Raw genomic sequence first — 24208 nt, 5'->3', positions numbered from 1 at the left:
TATACCAGGTTTCTTCAGAGTGTGTAAGTGTATGGAAGGTTTCTTCAGAGTGTGTAAGTGTATGGAACGTTTCTTCAGAGTGTGTAAGCGTATGGAACGTTTCTTCAGAGTGTGTAAGTGTATGGAAGGTTTCTTCAGAGTGTGAAAGCGTATGGCATGTTTCTTCAGAGTGTGCAAGCATATGGCAGGTTTCTTCAGAGTGTGCAAGCCTATGGCAGGTTTCTTCAGAGTGTGTAAGGGTATACCAGGTTTCTTCAGAGTGTGTAAGTGTATGGAAGGTTTCTTCAGAGTGTGTAAGTTTATGGAACGTTTCTTCAGAGTGTGTAAGCGTATGGCAGGTTTCTTCAGAGTGTGTAAGCGTATGGCAGGTTTCTTCAGAGTTTGTTAGCGTATGGCAGGTTTCTTCAGAGTGTGTAAGCCTATGGCAGGTTTCTTCAGTGTGTGTAAGCGTATGGCAGGTTTCTTCAGAGTGTGTCAGCGTATGGCAGGTTTCTTCAGAGTGTGTAAGCATATGGCAAGTTTCCCATAAAGATGCTCCTTTGAAACTTTCTGTCAAAGGCATTCACTGAAATAAGTCTCACGTCTACTACTGAAAGATACATTTACAAATATTTTAAAATGTTCACAGCAACTTAATTGTTTACATTACTAGATTGTGAAAAGATGAAGTGAATAATGATGTAGGGCTTTTCACCCACTTTTCAGTATATCGAATTTCAGAAGATGTAGCACTCTAATATTTTTATCCTATGAAATTATTTATTACCATGTGCTAATTAAGTTATTCTGCACAGAGCTTAATTTAACACCACTCTGATTCTGAAATCAAGAGTTCAGAAATTGATGTTGGATATTGTGATGGACAACTTAGCACTTTCATTTGCATGAACTCAGCAGTACTTAAAGTCATGGTCATCCAACTGTCTGTGTAAAAATCAAATTTTTAATTGGTCGGTGGGAGCACATTTGATTTCATCTCCTAATCAGCGCAAATGACGGTTCAAATTGCACCACCTCTCATGTAAAGTGCAATCTATTATAAAGTGAACGTGTCTCTTAATATCGCCAGTGGAAACTGAAGTGAAGTGTCATGTATGACGGACAACACCCCTATACTGGCAATTTACCCCTGTCTCTAAGGTCTCACCAGTGCTTTCGAAATGCCAAAATAATTTATTGTGGACCACGTTTATTTCAACATGTCTAATCAGTTTCAGTAAAACCGCAAAAATGTAATGTATTGAAATGCTTGAATTAATCTTAACCAATGGTAATTTCACTGGGTGCATCCTTAGGCTTTGTTTTCAGTGGGCCTGTGTCATTACACAAGTGGACCAAACAGGCAGATCAGCTTTGGTTCAGCTCCAATAATAACATTTCAGCAGCAAGGGTGCCATGGCAATAATGCAAGCAAGGAAAATGGCTGATTCAACACACTAGCTAGAAAGTAAAGCATAGAAATATCTTGGGCAGAGTGGCCCCCTTCATGCACTGGGTTTGGTGACCCTGCTGAACTAATGACAGCTAGAGCCCTGGCTAGGTCATGTCTCCTCTGTCCCAAAACACAAGAATTCCAGACACATTTTGGCTTTACTGGTCTTCATCAGGAAGGTGCAACTTGAGTCCCTATGTCGAGTCGAGCACAGAATCCGCCTCTTAAAGAAGGGGCTTTCTTGGTTGCACATAATCATTTGATTTAATAAATTCATTTAATTTAATGACTACAATATATATATTTTTAAAATAAAACCATTGCATTCGTAAGACAAATGCCTAGGAACTACGGCCTGCAGTCAGACCTGTGCATAAGTAGTTGAACCTGCTTTGGTAATCGACCTCGAGCACACGGCTCACCTTTCATCTGTGCTTCATCTGTTTCTGGAGGATGGATGGAGATGCCAATTTCACTGCAAAAGACAAAAGTGATAAACTGAAAGCTAAGAGAATTATGCATAGCATCATATTTGCTTGCATAAATATGTACAAACTAAGAGCGTGATTCACAAATGTTTTCAACTCAGGAACATAAACAATCTGTATACCATTTGCGGGCATTATTTTAAGGCAGATCCTGTCCTGGGGACACTTATGTTAGCAGCTGTGACTTACAATGGTAAAAAAACTTCAGTAATGGCAAATTTTTTGCAGTCTTATGTCTGGGGTGAAGGGTGTAACACTGCTTTTCACTGGGAAGGTAGTGAGCGAGCACAACAAAGTTGTAACTTTGTTGTGTTATCAGAACACTTTTCAGTCCTGGATTTACACCCAATTTGCACAGCTATACATTGGTCCCCATTGACAAACTGCATTTTGTAGTACTTTTAGAAGTACTACACTGCTACTCCTGTGGTACAAAATGCAAGTCACAAACCTGTGTGCAGAGATCTGTGCCTCTCCCATCTTTTCTATGGGAAGATCCCTGCCACAGGTGCGGAGATCTCTACACACACAGGCCTAAGTTTTAGTAGTAAACGTGGGATGCTCCAGAGAAGTTACTAACAATGGTAAATATTTACACGTAAATGGGAGGAGTTTTGGGAAGGGCAAGAAGGGGTTCAAGGAGGGGCATGAAAAAACAAAACGCACACACAAAGGATAAGCACACCGCTTTTAAAAAACTGCCATTCTAAGGTTGACAGAGCCCAAAAGGTCCCAAAACAGTCGTAAAAGCACTCCAGTCTTTGTGTAAGCCAGCACCACACATAGCCACTCACGGGTACTGCACAACATGCCAATAGAATCCATCGAAAATAATGGAAGAAGACACTTAGGGGCTGATTACGACTTTGGCGGTCGTCCTGTGGGCTTTCATGCCAGCGTCCAGCGGGAGGACCGCCAAAGCCGTGCTCACACCGCCTGCCTGATTACGATTGTAATCCTTGGCGGGTGGACTCGTGCTGCGGCGGTCAAAAAGCCCATAGGTGAGCCTCAAACAGGTACCACTGTGACACAACCACAGCACGTTCCAGCATAGTGCTGCATGCACAATGTGGTGCATGCCGAACCATGCAGGAACTGGTGTTCACATTTGCAGGGCCACAACATGTGCCTGCCTCCATCCAACCCTGGGCCCTGGAGTGGCAGGGGGCCCTGTTAGGCCCCCCTTTGTTGCCTTACCCTCAGCCTTTCCATGGCAGGCTCACCACCATGAAAAGGCTGGCGTTGAGGCAACTCGTAATATGCTCGGCGGTGCTGCAGCAGCACCACCAGTATATTATTCAGCCTGACCGCTGTGCCAATGCTGTGGGATGCAGGATCCGCAGTGGTCCAGTGGCAGTCCCCGGGCAGACAAACAGTCTGGTCATTCCTGGACCGCCACCACAGGTTTGGCGGTTCAATGGGCCAACGACCTCTTAATCACCCTCTAAGTATAACATGCCATAGGAAATATGTGAAAATAACTAACATTATTTAAACTTTTAAAATAAATAATATAAACTTAGTTTAATTTGAAAAAATATATATACAATTAATACATAATTGCATTTTGTGTCGTCTTTATGTTGTAACAACTAACACAAGATGCTCAGTCTATTAACAATGAACAGATAACCACTGAATACCGTGAAAAAATGTTCGTGAAAGGATATTTGTGAAGAAAATTGATCAGATAGTTTGCTCATCAAGTGATCAAGTTGCGCATGACAGATAGATACACAACTGTTGCGCGCATGCGTTATAATCAGTGGCTCTGTGCGCGAACGGCAGTTCTCCAGGCGCATGCCTACTGGAGTAATGAACTGTGGCAGCTGTTACAGATCAGGTCATTTCACGCCAATCAAGGCGGGTTTAAAAGGAGCTCCCCTTCCCCCTGCCGTCACCTCCCAGACTGCTCACAGTCTGGCTTGAAGTACCGACGGACAAGTAAGGAAAGGAAAGCCCCTGATTTTGGTCACATCTTTAAGTCTCGCTTTTGTTTTAACTAACAGTTAGATGGCTTAAATTAACCTGTCGAGAAATCCCCTTATATAACGCTGTCTTTCCTTGGACTCTGTTTTTTTCCAATGTCTAAACAAGTCATGAAGGATTGCATAGATTGGGCTGTTTCGGTTTTGTAGTTTTCCAGTTTGTGGAACTTTAAACTACAAGACCTTTTAGTTGTTTGAAGACTGAGGTTTCATTTAGGATTAGAGTAGTCCTCTTTACCTGCAATGTTGTACCAATCAGAGACTGAGTGTTTTTCTGGTTTCAGACTCTTTTAGGGTCATTATAATGTTTGATATGAGTGTGAAGTGTGCAGACAGATTAGTAGTAGTATGCAACTTTTCTGTTTTACTTCACTCACAAACAGAGCAGTGCCTCCATCTCCGAGCAGTCAGCCGGTTGAGGTGAGGTTGTTCTCCCACACAAAGCTGGGTAAGTCAAATTTAGTTGCTATTTAACTTTTTCTTCTGATGTACGAAACCACCCTGCGGGGTTTTCTTTAACTTTAACAGCGCATAATGGGCACTGTTGAATAGGTGATCTCTGATATCGTGATTTTTGTAGATACTTTGTTTGTGATAGTTTGACTCTTCTCTTTCCAGGAAAGAAGAGGTGACTCTTACCTTCCAAGTATTGGGTCCGCTTATCTGGTAGGGTGGCTATTGCCACAGACTTATCGGACCATTATACTTTCTTTATGAGCATTGCCTTACACGTTTATATGCACGATTTGTGTTTATCCTGCAGTAGCCGTATTTTTCATCTAGGTCCTGAAGAAAGCCGGGTCTATTGACCAACTCGGCTGAAACATGTCGACCACATTAGACGTAGCCAGGAAATAGTCTATATTTTTTCAAGACTATTAGGTTATTTTAGATATGACACTTGGACAATTCCTTAATAAATATATTTTTGTGCCCCGGTAGTCATTTTTAATCTGCACATGCACTAGAGCACTGCACGCTACTGGAGTTCATATAGTTGGAACATACATCTGGGCAAGAGTTCTTCCAGGAGCATAAGGGTCAGGTACCCAGTAGGGCCTGGTGGCTCAAGACTGTGGCCCTAGATCCAGTTCTCCTAGAGTTCCAGATGACGAAGCTCCGCCAATAAGGGTGGGCTGATGGACTCTATACTCTTGCCGGGTGATGAGCAAACTATCTGATCAATTTTCTTCACAAATATCCTTTCACGAACATTTTTTCACGGTATTCAGTGGTTATCTGTTCATTGTTAATAGACTGAGCATCTCGTGTTAGTTGTTAGGTTTTGAATGGGGATTGGAGGTGGTTCAGTCTCTAATTAATTTCCCTGTGACCCTTATTGATATAGTGTTGATGATCTTCTTTATGTTGCCCAACATCCATCCTATATGAAATGACCAATGGACTGAGTGGTCTGATCGGATGAGGTGTTCCCAGGAGGGGGTCATCTCCGGAACTTTAATAATATAATATTACTCTATTTAACAGACAGCGTGCTGTTCGAGCCGAGCAGTTGTAGGAGCTGGATGGTGATGGATTGGCAGCTCACTGTTTCCTTACTTACGTAATTCTTTGCAGAACTTACCTTGGCAAAGCCTGGTTTGCCCGATTCGGGCTCACCTGGCATCCTTTACGAACTGACACATACTCTGAGTGCACTTAGTGGTCTCTTCTTTCTCGGGAGACTGATTGAACTAGCATACTTCATGTAATTTCATGAACTCCTGAGCTTTCGTATCTTATTTCAACTTTCCAATTAGATTTTAACCAAACTAGTTTATAACCTTAAGTAATTGATGCACTTGCTTACTTTAAGTTTAAAAAATAAACAAAATTACTATGCCGACTCAGTTATCTTGATTGTTTCCTCTTCAATTGGGTGTGCATTTCTAATTGGTGACAAATGACCAGAGGAGATCATATTAGATAGATCTCAGAATTTCAAATACTTATGCTGTTATTTTGTATTGCTTTAACAGAACTCTTAGTGTGTATGATTTTGGCTCACCTCCATTTCTTCAGGAGGTTTTGGCTGGACGTTATGATCTTCTATCTTTATATTATGTTATTAAGAATAATCTATATGAGTCGAACATCCAGTCTGTAGTTCAGTTATCCAGTTCCTGGTCCTCATTGGATGAATGCTGGGACACTTTATATCCAACCCCTTTTGAACAAAACAAGATATATTGGAGGGCCAAGAGTAAGAGAGAGGTATAAAACTCAAACGAAAACTAAAAGGACAGTAGGTCTCCAGGTAACAGCCTTAGCCTGGATGACACACGTTTCAGGTTTTCTCAGCCTGTGCAGAGACATTTGCACTTACTTCCAGAGACTCAATGTTTACGCTCGCCCACTCACAAATGTGGTGGAAAGTTGCGGCCTAACCCTGTTCTCTTATGTAGAAGACACCCAAATCATCTTCTCCTTGTCATCTGCACAGGGAGACAACACCGGGGCCGTAAACCTGTGTCTGAGATGGATTTCTATTTGGCTGAATAGCAATTTACTCAAACTTAACATGGATAATACTGAGGCTATGGTCAAAAACAAAAACCCTTGGCTTTAGTGGCCACACCATTGGCTGGCGTCCCTTGGGGCCCCTCATGAACTGTCGCCTAGGGTAAAGTACCTTGGCTTCGGGATGGAAAAAAAGCTTGTCAATGAAACCTCAGGTGACTATGTTGGTCTCCACCTGCTTTGCAGTGTTGAAGTGGGTTAAAAAAATGTTTTGGATGATACCACAGTAATCCAAGCCTTGATACTCTCAAGAACAAACTAAGGCAACATCTTGTATCTAGGAGCAGATAAGGTATTCTTACAACACCTGCAGGTAGCCCAGAACTCCGCAGCTACACACCTATATCGTCTCCCAAAACATTCCTCTGTATCAAACCTGCTCTACGAACTCTATTGGCTCAGGGTGGGAAAACATATACAATTCAAAGTCTTGTGCTACATGCACAAGGCTAGATATGGCACAGGTTCATGATATATCCAACAATTTGTGGTGCCTTACCAGCCAACGCACATGCTCCATTTACTTATCTGTGCCCTGTGCACAGTGCCTAGAATCGACTGGCTCACATGGGAGGCTTCTCCTTTGCATACCTGGGGCCAAAACTGTGGAAAGCCTAACTGGAATATTTAAGACGCTGTACCTCTCTGACTGTGTTCCATAAGGACCTGAAGACCTGGATGTTCTAAAGTGGATGGTCCTGTATGACCCACCTTCTACCTAGCGCCGGGAAACACTTTTGGGTAGCTGAGTGCTTTACAAGATGCAATATTAAAAATAATAGTAGCTGTCCTATGTTAAAATCTAAAGTGCATAATAACATCATAACTCTGCCATCTTTGGTTTGGTACAAGATATTGGAATACTTTTAATACTATTTGCAATGTTTAATAAAAATCCAATTCAGACTTTTAAAAAGTATTTAGAAAAAGTGGCTTTTAATAGATTAGAATGTGTCTGCCGGAGCTTCCAGTAGTATAATTAAGATTAGCCTGCTAGCAGCTGGCCCCAGTCAGTGCTTTTACTTAAAGAGGTGTGAAAACGTCTCCCAAAGCAGAAACAACGGCTTAGGTCTTTTGGCAGGAAGATCTCCTTGTGTGATATGGGCAAACAGCATTTACCACGCATGCGAGACAACGCATGCCATTACAACGCAGTTGTTACAATGACCGCGTTGTTACATAGCATACCATTACAATGCAAGTTGGAACAACGACTTGTGTTAGGGGGCAAAAGGTGTTGGATTCAAAATCCAACACCTTCCCTACTGTAGCACACACTGGAGTTGAAATAGTAAATAATACTATTCCAACATCCAGCACCCCCTACAGCAAGTCGTTGTTCTGACTTGCATTGTAAACGTATGCAATGTAACAAGGTGGTCGTTGTAACGACCACGTTGTAATGGCATGCTTTGTAAACGCATGCGGACTAACGTACCATATTCGTGATATGTAGCCGAGGATTTTGAATGTCTTCCTCTGTGAGCATTTCCCACCAAAACCAACAGCTTCAGCGGCACCTCCTCCAATGGCTATCTGGCTTCAATAGGACTTTGTCAGATACAGACCACAACCTTTTCCAGTTGGAGGACTTCAACTTCCATTTCAGAGACTAAGTCAGAAGATAGAATCTTTGACTGTGACAACCCACTTGGTGTATCCCACCCATGCTCCATCGTAGTCGGCCTGATATCATTCCTAGGTCCTGGTCAACCAGGAACATGACTACTGATTGGCGCTTTGAGTTTTTATTTGGAACTTTTTTTGCCTTAAATAGCTTAAAAAATAATATCCATGATTCCTGTTATTGGAGTTTTGTCATTGTAGTGTCAATTTGCTCATTCATTTTTACTTCTCTCTTTAGAAATTGGTTGTAGGATATTTATTGTGTTGTGCTTTGACTTTTTAACAGTTTTTTTTACTGCTAAATACATTACACATTTTCTTAAGTTAAGCCTATCTGCTCTGTGCTATAGTTACTAGGGGGTTGAGCCCAGTTTTAAATTATTGAAACTGTGTTTTAACCTGACAAGCTTGTGGCCTCCTTGTAGTGGACTCACATCTACCCAAAGTAATAACCCACTTTCCTTTACACACCTATACTCAGCAAAATCTTTGTGAATTCGGCTCAGTAAGTGGGAGACAAAGAGACTAAGCAAGCAAGGGGAAACAGCGAGGGAAAGAGTGAGAGAGTCAGACACAGAGAAAGAGAGAAACAAACACACTCCAATCTATGATTTATAGAGGTATTTTAAATGAATTTCTTATATGTAATACATGCCAGTGGCTACACTTGAGACTTGCATACAGCACGTAAGTACCCAGCTTAAATACAGTAGTAATCCTTCCAAATACATGTGTTACGAAGTATACAACAGGGCATCAGTATTTCTTTATCGTTCCCTGAGTTAACTTAAGTCACCAGCAGTTTAACTTCTGAAAAAAATAACATACCTGCAAGACATTGTATCTTTAGTCAGTTTATCAGCATCTTTATCTATAAAAGGAACATGGAAAGATGTTACAGTAAGCATGTCTATAAAACAAAACTAGAACGGCAGCCTTCAATGTGGTAGAAACACTTCTAATTTCAGTACATTTTCTCCCAAGAATATTCATAAGCAGCCTGTTTTTAGGGTGAAGCTAGCATAAATTAGAGATTTGTTTTTGAGGTTGCCAATTGAAGGGAAGATCCAATGACATGCATCACTTAAGGGAAGCCCTAGAGATTCCATATGTTGAAGAAATAAAGTCATAGCAACATCACCACATTGTATTAATATCTGGAGTCCCTATGGTTGACCTTGAATGAGTCATCTATTTTCTATGATAAACAATGTATTCCTTTACATACTGACATTGGGAAGCATTACAGACTTTCATGCTCTCTTGACTTGCATGCCTTTTTTTATATTACACTACTATCCAGCTATGCACTAATGTGCCAAGGGGTGATTTATTTAGTATTTTGTGTTTTGGAACAAATCAAATTAAGGACAGACAACTCCAAACATAAGGTGTTGACAAGAATAAATATAAAAATCTAGAACTACAGACACTATTGTAAAACATTATGTTAAGTGATCCTTAAGTAGAAGTGAGACTTAGATCTGACATAGGCATTGTACCTGTTTTTTATACACAAAAGGGAGGATAGTGGTCACAATGTTAAATGTCCTCTCATAATTTTTATAAGGTTTAACTGCTGGTGTTTATAAGCCAAATACTCTGATATATGCAGACATAGGAAGCAACTGTTTTGGCATGTAATTCTCTATTTTTCAAGAGTCAACTCTTACTATGAGGTACTTACTACTCCCGCTTAATACTGAGGTATTGCTATTTAATAGGTGCAGTAAATACATCAGTCAATCAGGCCTATTCATAATTAGGCTTTATGGCTGTTTTACATTAATTTCTAAAGACTAGAAGAGACCAATGCAGATCTCCATGTCAGGTGATAAGGTTAAAATGAAAGTCTGGACAGTTTACTCAAGAAGTCACAAAGAAGTATAGCTCATACTTTTATTAGTGTGAATAAGAAGGCATTAAGCATGAGACAGTAATTACAGAGCCAGACAATAGAGGTTTGAGGCATATATGTGATGTGCAACATTATCTAAGCAAAGTAGCTGCCACGGTCACAAGGAAATAGGAACATACCTTCCATAACTTCTAAAGAGGCTGAGCAGATAGACTGCCCAAGCTTATTGGTTGCAATACATGTGTAAGTTCCAGCATATTCCTTGCCGATGTCGAGCAGGATCAAACTATGATGGAGGTTGGAGCTGACCACCTTGTACCCAGGTGTATCTAGCTTTATCCAAAGAACATCTTCTCGCGATTCTTCTTTCAACCATGTGACTGTAGGTGATGGAGATCCTGGGAACAAGAGAGCATGGTTGAAAACTTTCCACTCAGTTCTGTCAACATAGTTAATTTTGCAACAGAAGAGGCTTTCTTTTCATTTTTTGCTCCACAGTTAAGCAAGGAATGAGAGATTACCTGATTAAAACTACAAATTCCATAACAAATAGCAAAGCTTAGAAACGTTTGGCAAATGTACAACAACAAACCTTCATATTCTTGGAACATTATATGTTGAGAAACATGTTACTTACCTTCAGTAATGATCTTTTTGGTGGATATTCTATTTCTGTGCAGATTCCTCACCTCTTGAGCATCTTGAGTCTCCTCTGGGCATCAAATTGATCAAGAAAACTTGAAATTGGTCTCCTGTGCAGTCCTGTGGTGTAATTGCTCCAACTCAACAACAGTACATCTCAGGCGGTGATGAAGACATCTCAGGTCATGAAGTCACATGGCTGTATATATATTCTGTGATGTCCATTCCCATTTATTTTTCCTATGCCCATGGAAGCAGAGATGAGACTGACAAGACTAAAAGGAATGCAGTTCAGAAGGCTAACTTTGAAGCTCATAACCAAATGTACACAGCCAATTGTCAGAATAGGCACCTGGGGAGTCCGTGATTAATCTGCAGGTAGATCGAGTATCAGTCAAAAAGATTATTCCCAAAGGTAGATAAGTTGTTCTTCTGATGGATATCTACAAGTAAATTTCACACCTGCTGAAATATTTTGCAAGCAATACTACCAAAGGTGTGGGTCTGAGGAGTCGATCAAACCAAGAAGTCTCACAATAAATACCTGGCAAAACTATCATCTTTGCAGACTTCAGAGTCGAGACAATGATTCCTGGTGAAGGTGTGGCCCTAAGTCCATGTCACTGCCCAACAGATCTCCAGAAGAGGAACACCCCTGGACAATGCAGAAGAGGCTTTCATCCGGTTGGAATGTTCTCAGATGGATAAAATCCAATCTTGACCCTGCATGCCTGCAGAATTATAGACCTATATCCTTGCTTCAAGTCATTGGGACATATTTTGAAGATAATTTTCTCCTTGACTCTACCCAGAGCAGCTACTGCCCAAAACAGAGTACGGAATCCGCGCTACTGGCAGTAATAGAGGAGGTTAAAATGTTGCTGGATAAGGGAGGATCTGCAGCCATCATTCTCCTTGACCTGAACGCAGCGTTTTACATGGTTGATCATGAGACACTTGCACTCAGGCTTTGGGAAGTAGGATTAAGAAATATGGTGCTAAACTGGCTTTTTTTCTTTTTGAAATAAAGGTTGTTTTAGGTCTAGGAATCCTCCAGTAATTTAGAGGTTCTCTCTTTAAACTGCAGAGTCCCACAGAATCTGCTCTAAGCCCCACACTTTTTAATATTTACGTGCGACCAATAGCATCCATTGTCAAGGAATTTGGTGTGTCACTGGTGTCTTATGCCGATGACACGCAATTGGTGGTCTCTCTAGCCCCAAAGACAGAATCTCAGTAGCAGTTGGCCCCTTGCCTTGAGAAAGTGGCAAGGTGGATAGTAAATTCCTCTTTATAACTAAATGGAGAACAAACTGAGCTGATGATGGTGGGAAATAATTTGACCCCACCTAGAACGTTAGGCTGGCCGGACTGCCTAGGACCTTCACCCCCTCCCTCCTACCCAATACAAGTCTGGGTATGTGGTTGGAGAGTTCTCTAACAATTTAAAGGCCAAGCAAAGAAACTGACTACCTCATGTTTTACAATGTTAAGAATTCTTCAGAAATGTTAGATTTATTTTCCCGACAATCTAGGAAAAGTGTAGTTCAGGCACTCATTATTTTCCACCTGGACTACGGTAACTCCTTGTATTGGGCATCTCGCAAATCGGTCATCAAGAGATTGCAGGTGGCTCAAAATGCAGTGGCAAGGACCATCTACAAGCTACCCAAACACTCCTCTGCTAAAACTGCTTTGTCTTCCATACACTGGCCGGTGGAAAGAGTACCGTTTAAGGCCCTGTGTTTGGTCCACAGGAGTATGAACCGGAGAGGGCCTCCCTTGATTAGGGACCTCTTATCAGCGTATGCCCCCAATAGAAGTCTACGATCTTCTAATGTGGGGCTCCTGAATGTCCCACATGTTCGTAGATCCAGATGGGTGGGGGGGGGGGCAGATAATTTTCATACCTGCCCCCAAGTTATGGAAATCTATGCCAAAAGAATTGAGAATGGAACCCAATGAGATACAATTTTGAAAAATGCTCAAAACTTCGCTCTACCCTCATTAGTTAATTAGGCATCAGCTCTTTATTATTAAGGATGCACTTTCTGATTCACCCAGAGCTTGGAAGCCTAGGGTAGCTATCGCTTTATAAACCCACATAGCATAGCATGGTCTAAGGGTGTTCTTTCTTGACAGGGGTATGGTAAATCTTGATACCGAGGCAATCCAGTGAGAAGTTATCCACTTCTGAATAACTTTGCACTTTTTAGAACCAAGGAATCAAGGAAGAGCTGATCAATGAGGTGATGTTCTTGAGTCCCATCAAGGTAGAAACTAAGAGCCCTATGAGGATTCAAATGGTATAGTCTACGCTGCTCCTTGGTAGGAATCAGAAGTAGATCGATGATGGCACAATGATAAATTTGCTAAAGTGGAATGGAAGAACCGCCCTTGGAAACAAGGAAACTTTCGGCCAAGTATGAGCTTGTTTGAAATGATTGAAGTAAAAGGTAGACACACAGAAAGAACCTACAGCTCACTGATTTGATGAGCCAAGGTGATGGTAACCAGAAACACAGTCTTAAGTTTGAGGAGTCATAAGGAACAAATATTCATAGCTTTAAATGGTGAGCCCATCAGAAATGTAAGCAACAGATTGAGATCCAACTGAAGCATAACAACATAAAAAAGGGAACAGGAGGGATGAGTGGAGGCAAGGCTTACAAAGGGAGGGTGCATCATTCTTCCATGATTTCAAGATTAAATGTTCAGTAGTAATGGCCTGCCAGCATCTCAAAAAGGAAGACACTCACACTCGGACAGGCTGTGCATGTTTCCTGGAGAGTGAGGTAAATCAGTTTAGTTTGATGAGCTGGAGAGGAGGAGGAAGAAGACTGCTGCTGGAGTCCTTGGCATCCTTTAGAACTGTCAAGCCCTCTGTAGCCACGAAAAAAATGGTTAGGCTGTTGGACATGTTGAGAGGGTTGGCACTGCTGGTAAGGCTGCCCTGGGGTAGTCCTCTAAATGTTCTATTTCCTATTATTGTCAGTGGTATTGGTGAGCCAGGGAAGTCGGGCCTAATAAATGAGCCATGACACAGCCCTGCTTGAATCCAGAGCTTACTTGGTCTTTTCTTTGAACAGTTGGGAGCTGTCAAATTGCCTCATTAAAGGGAACAAGTTCTCGGAGGAAAACAATGAAGGCTGATGGATTTCACTGTAAAGGTTAGCATTATTCTCCTCAAGAGGAAAGGGCAACCTCAGCTGCCTTGTGCAGAACTGCCTTAAAGGATTAGCACTTTTATCTGGGAGAGAACCAGAAGACATTCCAGGCCAGCATCAGGAGAGGTGAACAATCCAATCATTGGCAGAAAGAGGAAGGTTGTCTGCAAGACTACTGTTGTCCTCATCATGAAAGACATTTATAATCAGCCTCAAAAATATTATCCAGGTGTGCCAAGCATTAAACCTGAAGGAGAGGATCACATACAGGTTGCAAGGTTCACAAGGGGCTTGTCACAGAAGCAAACCTGAACTTTCCATCTTACCTTGACCAAAAAGGCAGCACTGATACCAGAGCCCAAACATGCAGAAAGGACTTTATCTGACAAAGGGAACCAGAGCAGTGTCAGGACTGAAAGCAGGATTGAGGGTAGCTAGAGTAGGGGCCGCCAACAGAAGTAGGGTTGAAGGACACATAGGCATCTTGGGGCCCACTGGAGGGAGTCAGAGGGGGAAGACCCAAGGCAAGCAAAGCCTAAGTGAAAGCCTCCACTTCGGTGGAATAAGCACCAGGGGCTGGAAAATCTAGAAAGGAATGAGCAGCTCCAGGTGTAGAGACAGCAAGAAGAAAAATATCTGCTGCAATGTTAGTTGGTTGCACTTGGACCTCTCTTTTGAGAGAACCTGCTCTAGGGACTTAACTCTGGAAGGAATTTGAAAAAGGATCTTAAATGCTTGGAAATAACAACATACACATTTATTATCAATGTATTTGTGTTATATGTATAGCCCTATCACGTTGTCCCTAGGGGCATTGTCGACATCTTTAAGTTAGCATTAGCCCGGTAGCCATGATGCTGCTTTGGCGCATGTTACTGCATGTCTTTATTGTTGCAAGACTCTGTTTATGCCTTTCACATGAGAACTCTGCTGTGCTTGCTCTCCGCCCTTTCCTGGAGTTTAGTCTGAACATTGTGAGCAAGGTCAATAAACACTTCCCCTTGTTGTTCTGTTCTGGTCAGGCCATAGCACCCAGACAAAACATACCAATGCGGCTGTTTTTGCTGGAGACTCGTACTTTGATATTAAGGGGATGCATGCTTAGGAAACACACACTTGGAGAGGGACCTTTCCAGAGAGAAGAGCAACACGCACCTGTGATGTAGAAATACGATCTACGGCCTGAGGTATGGGGTCTGCGGACAAAGCCCAGAGATCTTCTATTATGTAATAATACTTCTTCTTACCAAGGAGATTGAGGATAGGCACTGTAGTCCTTTCTCCATAGTCTTTGTATAATGATGTCTCCCTTCATGATATATGGCCTTCCTGCAATGCTAACGATATTGGTGTTATGCATCTTTATGCTTGTTGTGGCACGTATACTGCATTGTAGAGCACATTAGTTAAAATAAATATTTTAAATGATCTTTGTGTCTCTGTCAGATCTTATTGTGAACAAGTACAAGAGTATGAACGAAAAGGTGTGTCTTGTTACCGCGATTCTTGAAAGATCCGGGAGTGTTGTGTTCTGGGGTGTCTAATCATTGGTTTCTCCATTCGTGAGTAGGAGAGCGAGTGAGACACTATAGCTAGTCGGTCCTGGGCTCGTGAGCACTAAGGTGGTAGGAAGGTTTAGTCCCTAAACACCGAGGTTCTATAATCCTGTGCATAGTTCTGTGTATGTGCAGAATCCCTGCAACATGGCGCCACCAACGTTTGGTCTGGTACTTATTCGTGAGACCCCTAAGTAGCACTTGTGCTTGTCCACAATACCCTCTCACCAATTACCGGTGACGTCCGTGGTGCAAGGGATTTGCCTCCTATATTAGATGTTATAGGTTTTTCAAACTTGGATTTTAAAAGGTTTTTCTTTATTACCCAGTGTTGCGCTACCGTTTTCCTTGTTTTTCTCTCTTTAGATAATGGCTATTGCTATTGCTGCTCATAATCGCGCAGCACTAACTGCTCATTTGACTCAACATGGAGTCCCGGATGCGGGAGCAGACATTATCTTTGTGGTTGAAGCAAACGCGGCTTTTCACTTTGAGGTTTTTTACTCTTGGGTTAAGCTTCCGGCAGTGGATGGGAATGATAATTTCTTTCATGAATATGAACATGCTGCAGTTCCCCGGGATTATCAACCTTATCAGTTACTTGAAGTTCCATAATCAGTTTGGGAGCACACCATCTGGTTTAATGGTGCCCTACTTCACCCTGTTACAATAGTCCGATTAGGCCCTGTATCGGCCGATGGAGCCACATGGCCCATTTTGGAGGTATTTACGCAACACCCAAATTATCGTGGTGTTACACACGCAGAGCTGCATCAATTGCATGAATCTTTAGTTCATATAAACAGAAGAGTGATACAATATATGTCTCGCACTGTTCAAGGTGTTCCGGCAGGAGCCCCTCCACAGCAACCGGGACATGGCGGCTTGGTAATCTGGCCTTTCATGATTAATTCAGTGATGGGCAAATGTCCTCAAAATAGGGATGATTTATCGTTCTGGCTAGCAGAGAAATTTGAGCAACTCGAAGCTGTATTTCCCAATACTACTCCTGTGGATAAACACACGATACTTTTGATGAGCTTACCAAAAAGTCTTATTCCCAATTTAGCAGACTGTACCACTTGGGGCAAGGTGTTTGCGGCGGTGTTTTCACTATGCTTTGGCACCCCCTCTATGAATATGCTTCCGACGGTTCTTAAGAAAGATCAGGATGAACACGGGGCAGAGGCTGCCCCAGAGTTGGGAATGAGACAGGTTGGGGTATTTCCTATAGTCTCCAATATGAGACTGGCTAACGTCAAGGGGGAAGCAGTTAGTTTGCAGGTGAGTCAGTGCCTTGAGGCAGTAGCTGACGTGGATAAATGCAAATTGCCTAAGATTATAGCTAAAGTGTATATATCATTAGGGCGTAATATTTAGGGGATTAAACCTTTTACTCAAGCGCAAAATGAACCCCCTCCTGAAAAGGAGGGGCGTCCCGTCTTTCCTAAAAAGAATTGTAACAAGAATAAACAACAGCAGCAACAGCGGGAGCAAGGTTAGCGTAGGTATGATTTACGTGACCGCTCTAAGATTAAGACACCAGAGAGGTTTCAGGTTCCTGATCCTTGCTCTCCACGTTCCTTGCAGGACTCGTCGGATCAACAGTTCGGTGGAGGGGAGTGACAAGATCGTAGACAAGGTGAGACGTCACAACGATGAGATCCGCCACGCCAGTTTGACGTAAAAGCCAAACCGGAGGGACAACTGCCATATCATGCTCTGTTTCAAAAGGGAAAAAGTTACCGCTTTGACAGCAAAGTATGCCTCAGACGGTGAGAACCCTGCTCCTCGACTGGAGATGGGCTGTGACACTCCGCGGCGGAAGTTACCATAGTATGGGAGGTACTCCGTCCTTGTCTGGAGGCGAGAGCAACTGACACATTCATTACAGTGGAAACAGCTGATAAAAGAGTTGCACCCCTTGATAGATAGATTTTATGAGATAGTCCTCCAAACTGAAGGTGATATACAACATACAATTAAGGGTATCTCTTGGGATAACCTTACCTCATCATACGACATTTTGTTGGCGGAGGCCGATTGGCCTCCTCCATTTGTTTTGGCTTCTTCCCGAGGTGAGGAAGTGATACTTCCGAATTTTTTGCATTACATCTCTGAAGAGGCTAAACAGGCTTACGCAACGGAATGGGCTTTAGCCCTTGCACCGCCTGTATATCGCAATCAGGCGGGCTGGGATAGAGAATTACCAGCACATGAGATCCCTTTGCAATCAGCCACAGGCCACATGCGCAATATCTGATCAAACAGGAGACAAAAGTGTCCATTAGTGACATTTTGGCCCAGTTGGAATATCAGGGTGTAATTGAACCCTGTGTTTCATCCATGAATTATCCTCTTTTTCCGATATTGAAACTGGACGGTTTCTATCGCAAAGTTTTGGATTATAGAAATTTGAACAGTCATGTTTGTACGATTGCCGTACAGACCACCCACAGCTCTGTGTTAATAAATAACATTATCCCAAAAAAGTATAAAACCACTTTAGATATTTCCAGTCATAGTTTGGCTACTGAGAGCCGTGACTGGACTGCATTTAATGTGGTCAGCAATCAGGAACAATTTACACAATTGCCTATGGGCTATAAGAATAGTCCTGGTGCGTTTGCTGCGCGTGTTATGTCGCTGTGACGGATCCTTTCCCCCGGTCCCCAATCCCTCACGCCCACCACCCGGACTACCTCCTTTCCAGAGCTATCCCTTCCAGGACTCACAAATCCGAAGGATCTCCAAAGCGTCCGTGACAACGGAGTCACCACCCCTCTCTCTCTTTCAGGGTCCAATCAGGAGTGACGACGGAGCGGAAGGAGTCGCCTGGTGCCCCGGAAGTCCCGCCTACCTACAACCAGACGCCCACAGAAAAGGCGGATCCGAAGAGACTGGAGTCGTCGAAAGATCGTGGCAGGAACTCTCGGCTGGCGATAACGGGGAGAACGAAGACGGAAGCGGAGAACTCGAGGAGTGGTCGGAAGACTGGTGGAGTCCCACGGAGGAAGCTGAAGAGCGGCCGTAACTCGGAGGAGAGTTACGGCGGAGCGCGTGAGTACCTCCCACCATACCCTCAGTCTGTTAAAGTACTCTATGTACATACGTAATCTTCCCTTGTATATAACGTCTCTCTCTTCACCATCCCGTCCCACCACCTTGTAAATTGTGTACAGCACCCTACACCGTGTACATAGCTTGGTCTCACGAACCTTTCCGAGCACTCTTCCTGTACCAACCCCTTGCCTTTCCCCTTCTTACCCCTTTTCCGACACAGTCTGCTTTCTCCTCTTCACCTTTTGGTAACGGGGCCAGCGTCTTCATCTGAGTCCCAGCAGGACTAACGGCTCCTCTTTCTTTCTCTTCCGGTCCTCCGAGGAGCACCCGCCCTGTCTACTGTCGCCGGTTGCAACCAAGAACGGAGACGTCCCTGAAGTACTGACCCCGATGACCCGACCCCGACGACCGCGACGAGGGATTCTTCCACAGCTACCTCTAAACCCTCCACCTGTGTAAACAGAACTTCTGTTCAATAAAACAACACTATAGCCCACTATATCTGGCCTCCTCGTCTGACTTTCCGGCCCGCAATACCCACACGCCGACAGGTGGTGTCAGAAGTGGGATCAGCTGGAGACATGGAGGCCGTACTGCAAAGGATGGCTACCTCCCAAGAACAATTAGGGACATTGATGGAACGCTTCCTGAAAACCGCCGAAAACGACCGTGGACAGCTCCACGATGTCCTGAAAGGCCAGGGAGACACCCACGAACAAGCCATGGGAAAATTGACCACGGCCCTCGAGCAACAGAGACCCACAACCTCATTACCCTCGGTGGTCCTCCAGAAGTTCGTGCCGGGAGAAGATCCGGATTTCTTCTTTACGAATTTTGAGAGGTTAGCGCAGGCTGCGTCATGGCCTGTCGACCGTTGGGGCCATTACCTGGGCCCATTACTGACTGGTGACTTACAAGCCGCTTACCAGCAAGCCAACGTGCAAGGCACCACTCCGTACGCGGATATCAAGACGTGCATATTGGAACGATTGGGCATCGATGCAGAGGCCTACCGGGTGAGGTTACGTCAGGTCAAAGAAAGACCACAGGAGACTCCCCGAGCCCTATCGTTCCGAATCAAGGATCTGACTTCTCGGTGGCTGAAACCCGAAACGTCCACTAAGGAGGAGATCCTAGAAAAGATCCACCTAGAACAATTTCTCTCCTCTCTACACCCTGGTACCCAACGGTGGGTACGTCAACATGCCCGTCTAACCTTGGATACCGCTGTGGAAATAGCAAGTGCCTACAGCCGAGCACAGGAGACCCCACGAGGCAAGGAGGAACACACCCAGAAACCCCCTCTCACCACCGGCATCAGACCTCTCCGCCCTCTTCTACCTAAAAGACCCGTGATGACCCATTTGTTTCCCACACCGATGCCCACGCGACCTACCAACCCTGGGCCCCAATGTTACGGGTGCGGAGGCTTTGGTCACATCGCTCGCATGTGCCCCCACAAAGAAGAACCCATGGAGATTGGCCTGGCCAGGAACTACGTTTGTTCCGTACCCGGTTCTGAACCGCCTTCCTTCCACCGACCCGTGACCATAAACGGACAAACCCTCACAGCTTTGGCAGACTCTGGATGTCGACAGAGTGTTCTCCGGCCCCAGGCCCTGCAGACCCCAGTCGAACCTCCCTCAGGAACGGTCGCCATTCAATGTGTGCACGGCGATACGAGGAGATATCCCACCACCCAAGTCCAAGTCCAACACCCAAAGGATCCGGGAACCACCCTCACCGTAGGGCTTATTCCCTCACTTCCCGAAGAAGCCATATTGGGGAGGGACTATCCCGGATTAACCGGGCTTCTTCAGGACTCAACGGATTCCCTCAACCAATGGTGGGAAGAAGCACCCTTTCCTCAGGGACCATCCTCTCCAACAACTCAACCCAAGCCCCTGAAAACCAAAGCACAGAAAAAGAAGGAGAAAAGGGACTATGTCGACGTCTTTCCAGCGATCCCGGACGAACATCCATGGCAGACAGACCAAGAATTCCGAGCAGCCCAACAAGAAGACCCCGTTCTGCAGGAAGCCTGGGCTAAGGCGTTGGAAAACGAGGATCCTCTTACCGTAGGTCCTTACTTCTACAAAAAACAGGGGTTATTATACCGAAAGGGAGGGGCGCAACAAAAGGCCCAACTGTTGATCCCAGGCCCTTTCCGCGAGAAGGTCCTGTTTCTCGCTCATAGCCATCTTCTGGGCGGACATTTTGGTGACGAAAAAACCAGCCAAACCATTCTAGAGAGATTCTACTGGCCCGGGGTCCACCAACAAGTAAAAACATACTGCCGGGAGTGCCCGGTGTGTCAAAAAAACAGCAGGTATCGACCCCCTCGGGTACCCCTACAACCTCTCCCTATCATTGACATCCCGTTTAGTAGAGTAGGGATGGACATCATAGGCCCCTTGTTGCCCTCTCGTAGCGGCTGTCGATATGCCCTGGTCCTCGTAGACTACACCACACGCTTCCCGGAAGCTTTGCCCCTACGACAACCCACTACCCAGAACATAGCGAAAGCCCTCATCTCCGTATTTTCCCGAGTAGGATTTCCCCGAGAGATCCTAACCGATCAGGGCACCCCCTTTGTATCAGCCTTAATGAAACAGGTCTGTTCACAACTGGGGATCAAACAGATCCGGACTTCGGCTTACCACCCACAGACCGACGGGCTGGTGGAGCGTTACAATGCCACCTTGAAACAAACACTGAAGAAGTTATTGGGGTTGGAAGCCAAAAGGTGGGAAGATATGTTGCCCTTAGCGTTGTTCGCTATACGTTGCAAAACCCAGAGTAGCACTGGCTATTCACCCTATGAGTTGCTATATGGCCGGCCCCCACGTACCCTGTTAGACATGGCCCAGGAAGCCTGGGAAGCCGAACCCAACCGCACTCGCCCCCTCCCAGAGTACATATCCAACCTGCAAACCCACTTGGCTATGATGAGAGACATCGTCCACCAAAACCTGGAAAATGCCCAGAATAAACAGAAAATACAGTATGACAAGGGGACAAAAACCCGGAACTTCTCCGTCGGGGATTTGGTACTGTTGATGATGCCATCCTCTGATCATAAACTCCTAGGGCAGTGGCAGGGCCCGTATGCCGTGCTTCGACAGGTAACCCCTGTCACTTATGAGATAGAACTGGATCCTACACGAGCCACCAAACAGATCTTTCACGTGAATCTGCTAAAAAAATGGGAAGGCCCCCGGCCCGTCCTCTCTACCATCATAGAACAGGTACCCCTTTCCTTTGCCCCCTGTATAGACTCGGGGCTACCCCCCCCAACACTGTCACGACCTCAAAAATCACCTATACCCCTTACGTCACGTGTTCTCCTCGGTACCGGGTCATACGACCATCACCGAACACACTATACCCACAATACCCGGGAAGGTGGTCAGACAAAGGCCATACCGAGTTCCTGAAGCCCGTCGGGCCGTTATAAAAGAAGAAACCGAACTAATGCTACAGATGGGCATAATAGAACCCTCAGTAAGCGACTGGAACTCTCCAATCGTCCTCGTTCCCAAACCCGACGGATCAGTCAGATTTTGCATTGACTTCCGGGAAGTCAACAAAATTTCATCCTTTGACACGTATCCCCTACCGCGCGTCGACGAGATGATCGAACGCATAGGGAAGGCACAATTCATCTCCACACTAGACCTCTGTAAAGGGTATTGGCAGATACCCCTCAGGCAAGAGGACAGGAAGAAAACAGCGTTTTCCACCCCTGAGGGGTTGTACCAGTTCCTTGTTCTCCCGTTCGGCCTTCACGGGGCCCCCGCCACCTTTCAACGGGCCATGAACCACGTCTTAAGACCCCACACCCAGTATGCGGGGGCATACCTAGACGACATAATCATCTATAGTGATAGCTGGGAACAACACTTGGACCACCTGCACAAGGTCATCACCTCCCTGGGGTCATATGGCTTCACGATCAATCCCGCCAAAACCACCCTGGCTGCACAAACAGTACAATATCTGGGATACCTCCTGCGGGAGGGCCTCATCCGACCCCAATCTACCAAAACCGAAGCCATCCGTTCCCTCCCCTTCCCGAAAACGAAAAAAGACCTCCGTGCGTTCCTAGGCCTCCTAGGGTATTATCGGAGGTTTGTACCCAATTTTTCACAAAGAGCAGCCCCTCTCACAGACCTGTTAAAAAACTCCGCAGCCACGGAGACATTGCTCCAAAACCCAACACCCTTGTTATGGGAGGCCTTTTCCGACCTCAAACGTGCTTTGACCTCTGGTCCTGTACTTGTGAGCCCTGATTACACACGACCCTTCCTTTTGCAGACTGACGCCTCAGAACAGGGGTTGGGGGCAGTATTATCCCAAAAGGACCCGTTTGGTAACGAGAAACCCATTCTCTACCTCAGCCGGAAGTTATTTCCCCGAGAACGCAATTACGCTGTGGTAGAAAAAGAAGCCCTGGCTATTAAGTGGGCAGTGGAAAGTCTCCGCTACTACTTAGAGGGTCGTGAATTCACCATATACACCGACCATGCCCCTCTGGAATGGATGGCCCGAAACAAAGGACATAACGACCGGGTCCTTCACTGGTTCCTTGCCCTACAACCCTATCGCCTCACCACAGTACACCGAAAAGGGGCAGACCAAGGGAACGCGGACTACCTGTCCCGTTATCCCGTGTCCTCAACCGGTACACGAAAGACACCTAGGGGAAGGGGATGTGACGGATCCTTTCCCCCGGTCCCCAATCCCTCACGCCCACCACCCGGACTACCTCCTTTCCAGAGCTATCCCTTCCAGGACTCACAAATCCGAAGGATCTCCAAAGCGTCCGTGACAACGGAGTCCCCGCCCCTCTCTCTCTTTCAGGGTCCAATCAGGAGTGACGACGGAGCGGAAGGAGTCGCCTGGTGCCCCGGAAGTCCCGCCTACCTACAACCAGACGCCCACAGAAAAGGCGGATCCGAAGAGACTGGAGTCGTCGAAAGATCGTGGCAGGAACTCTCGGCTGGCGATAACGGGGAGAACGAAGACGGAAGCGGAGAACTCGAGGAGTGGTCGGAAGACTGGTGGAGTCCCACGGAGGAAGCTGAAGAGCGGCCGTAACTCGGAGGAGAGTTACGGCGGAGCGCGTGAGTACCTCCCACCATACCCTCAGTCTGTTAAAGTACTCTATGTACATACGTAATCTTCCCTTGTATATAACGTCTCTCTCTTCACCATCCCGTCCCGCCACCTTGTAAATTGTGTACAGCACCCTACACCGTGTACATAGCTTGGTCTCTCGAACCTTTCCGAGCACTCTTCCTGTACCAACCCCTTGCCTTTCCCCTTCTTACCCCTTTTCCCACACAGTCTGCTTTCTCCTCTTCACCTTTTGGTAACGGGGCCAGCGTCTTCATCTGAGTCCCAGCAGGACTAACGGCTCCTCTTTCTTTCTCTTCCGGTCCTCCGAGGAGCACCCGCCCTGTCTACTGTCGCCGGTTGCAACCAAGAACGGAGACGTCCCTGAAGTACTGACCCCGACGACCCGACCCCGACGACCGCGACGAGGGATTCTTCCACAGCTACCTCTAAACCCTCCACCCGTGTAAACAGAACTTCTGTTCAATAAAACAACACTATAGCCCACTATATCTGGCCTCCTCGTCTGACTTTCCGGCCCGCAATACCCACACGCCGACAGTCGCTTTTACACAACATTGATAAAGATGCTTTGTCTTACTTCGATGAGATTTATTTGACGGATGATGAATTGATACCGCATCCCGGGCGTGTTGACCGCATCATATTGTCATTTGCAGACTTAGGGTACACATTTAATTTTGCTAAGTCTCACATCGCCTATTTGGCGGTTCTCTTTTTGGGTTACGA

The 24208-nt window shown here is 45.3% G+C and overlaps 1 protein-coding gene across 27 annotated transcripts in view; it reads right to left on the bottom strand.

Annotated features, from left to right (window-relative positions):
- OBSCN (obscurin, cytoskeletal calmodulin and titin-interacting RhoGEF) overlaps window positions 1–24208 on the bottom strand; it is a 1809553-nt gene that overhangs the window by 922641 nt on the left and 862704 nt on the right. For all 27 annotated transcript variants that reach the window (XM_085628811.1, XM_085628818.1, XM_085628815.1 and 24 more), the window contains 3 exons: window positions 10092–10310; window positions 8883–8925; window positions 1855–1907 (listed from right to left, as the gene is read on the bottom strand). In XM_085628811.1, coding sequence (XP_085484937.1) covers window positions 1855–1907; window positions 8883–8925; window positions 10092–10310 — 315 coding nt within the window. The remainder of the gene's footprint in view (window positions 1–1854; window positions 1908–8882; window positions 8926–10091; window positions 10311–24208) is intronic.

Source organism: Triturus cristatus, chromosome 10 (assembly GCF_964204655.1).
Source record: "Triturus cristatus chromosome 10, aTriCri1.1, whole genome shotgun sequence".
Classification (NCBI taxonomy): Eukaryota; Metazoa; Chordata; class Amphibia; order Caudata; family Salamandridae; genus Triturus; species Triturus cristatus.
This window is presented reverse-complemented; position numbering and strand designations above follow the sequence as displayed.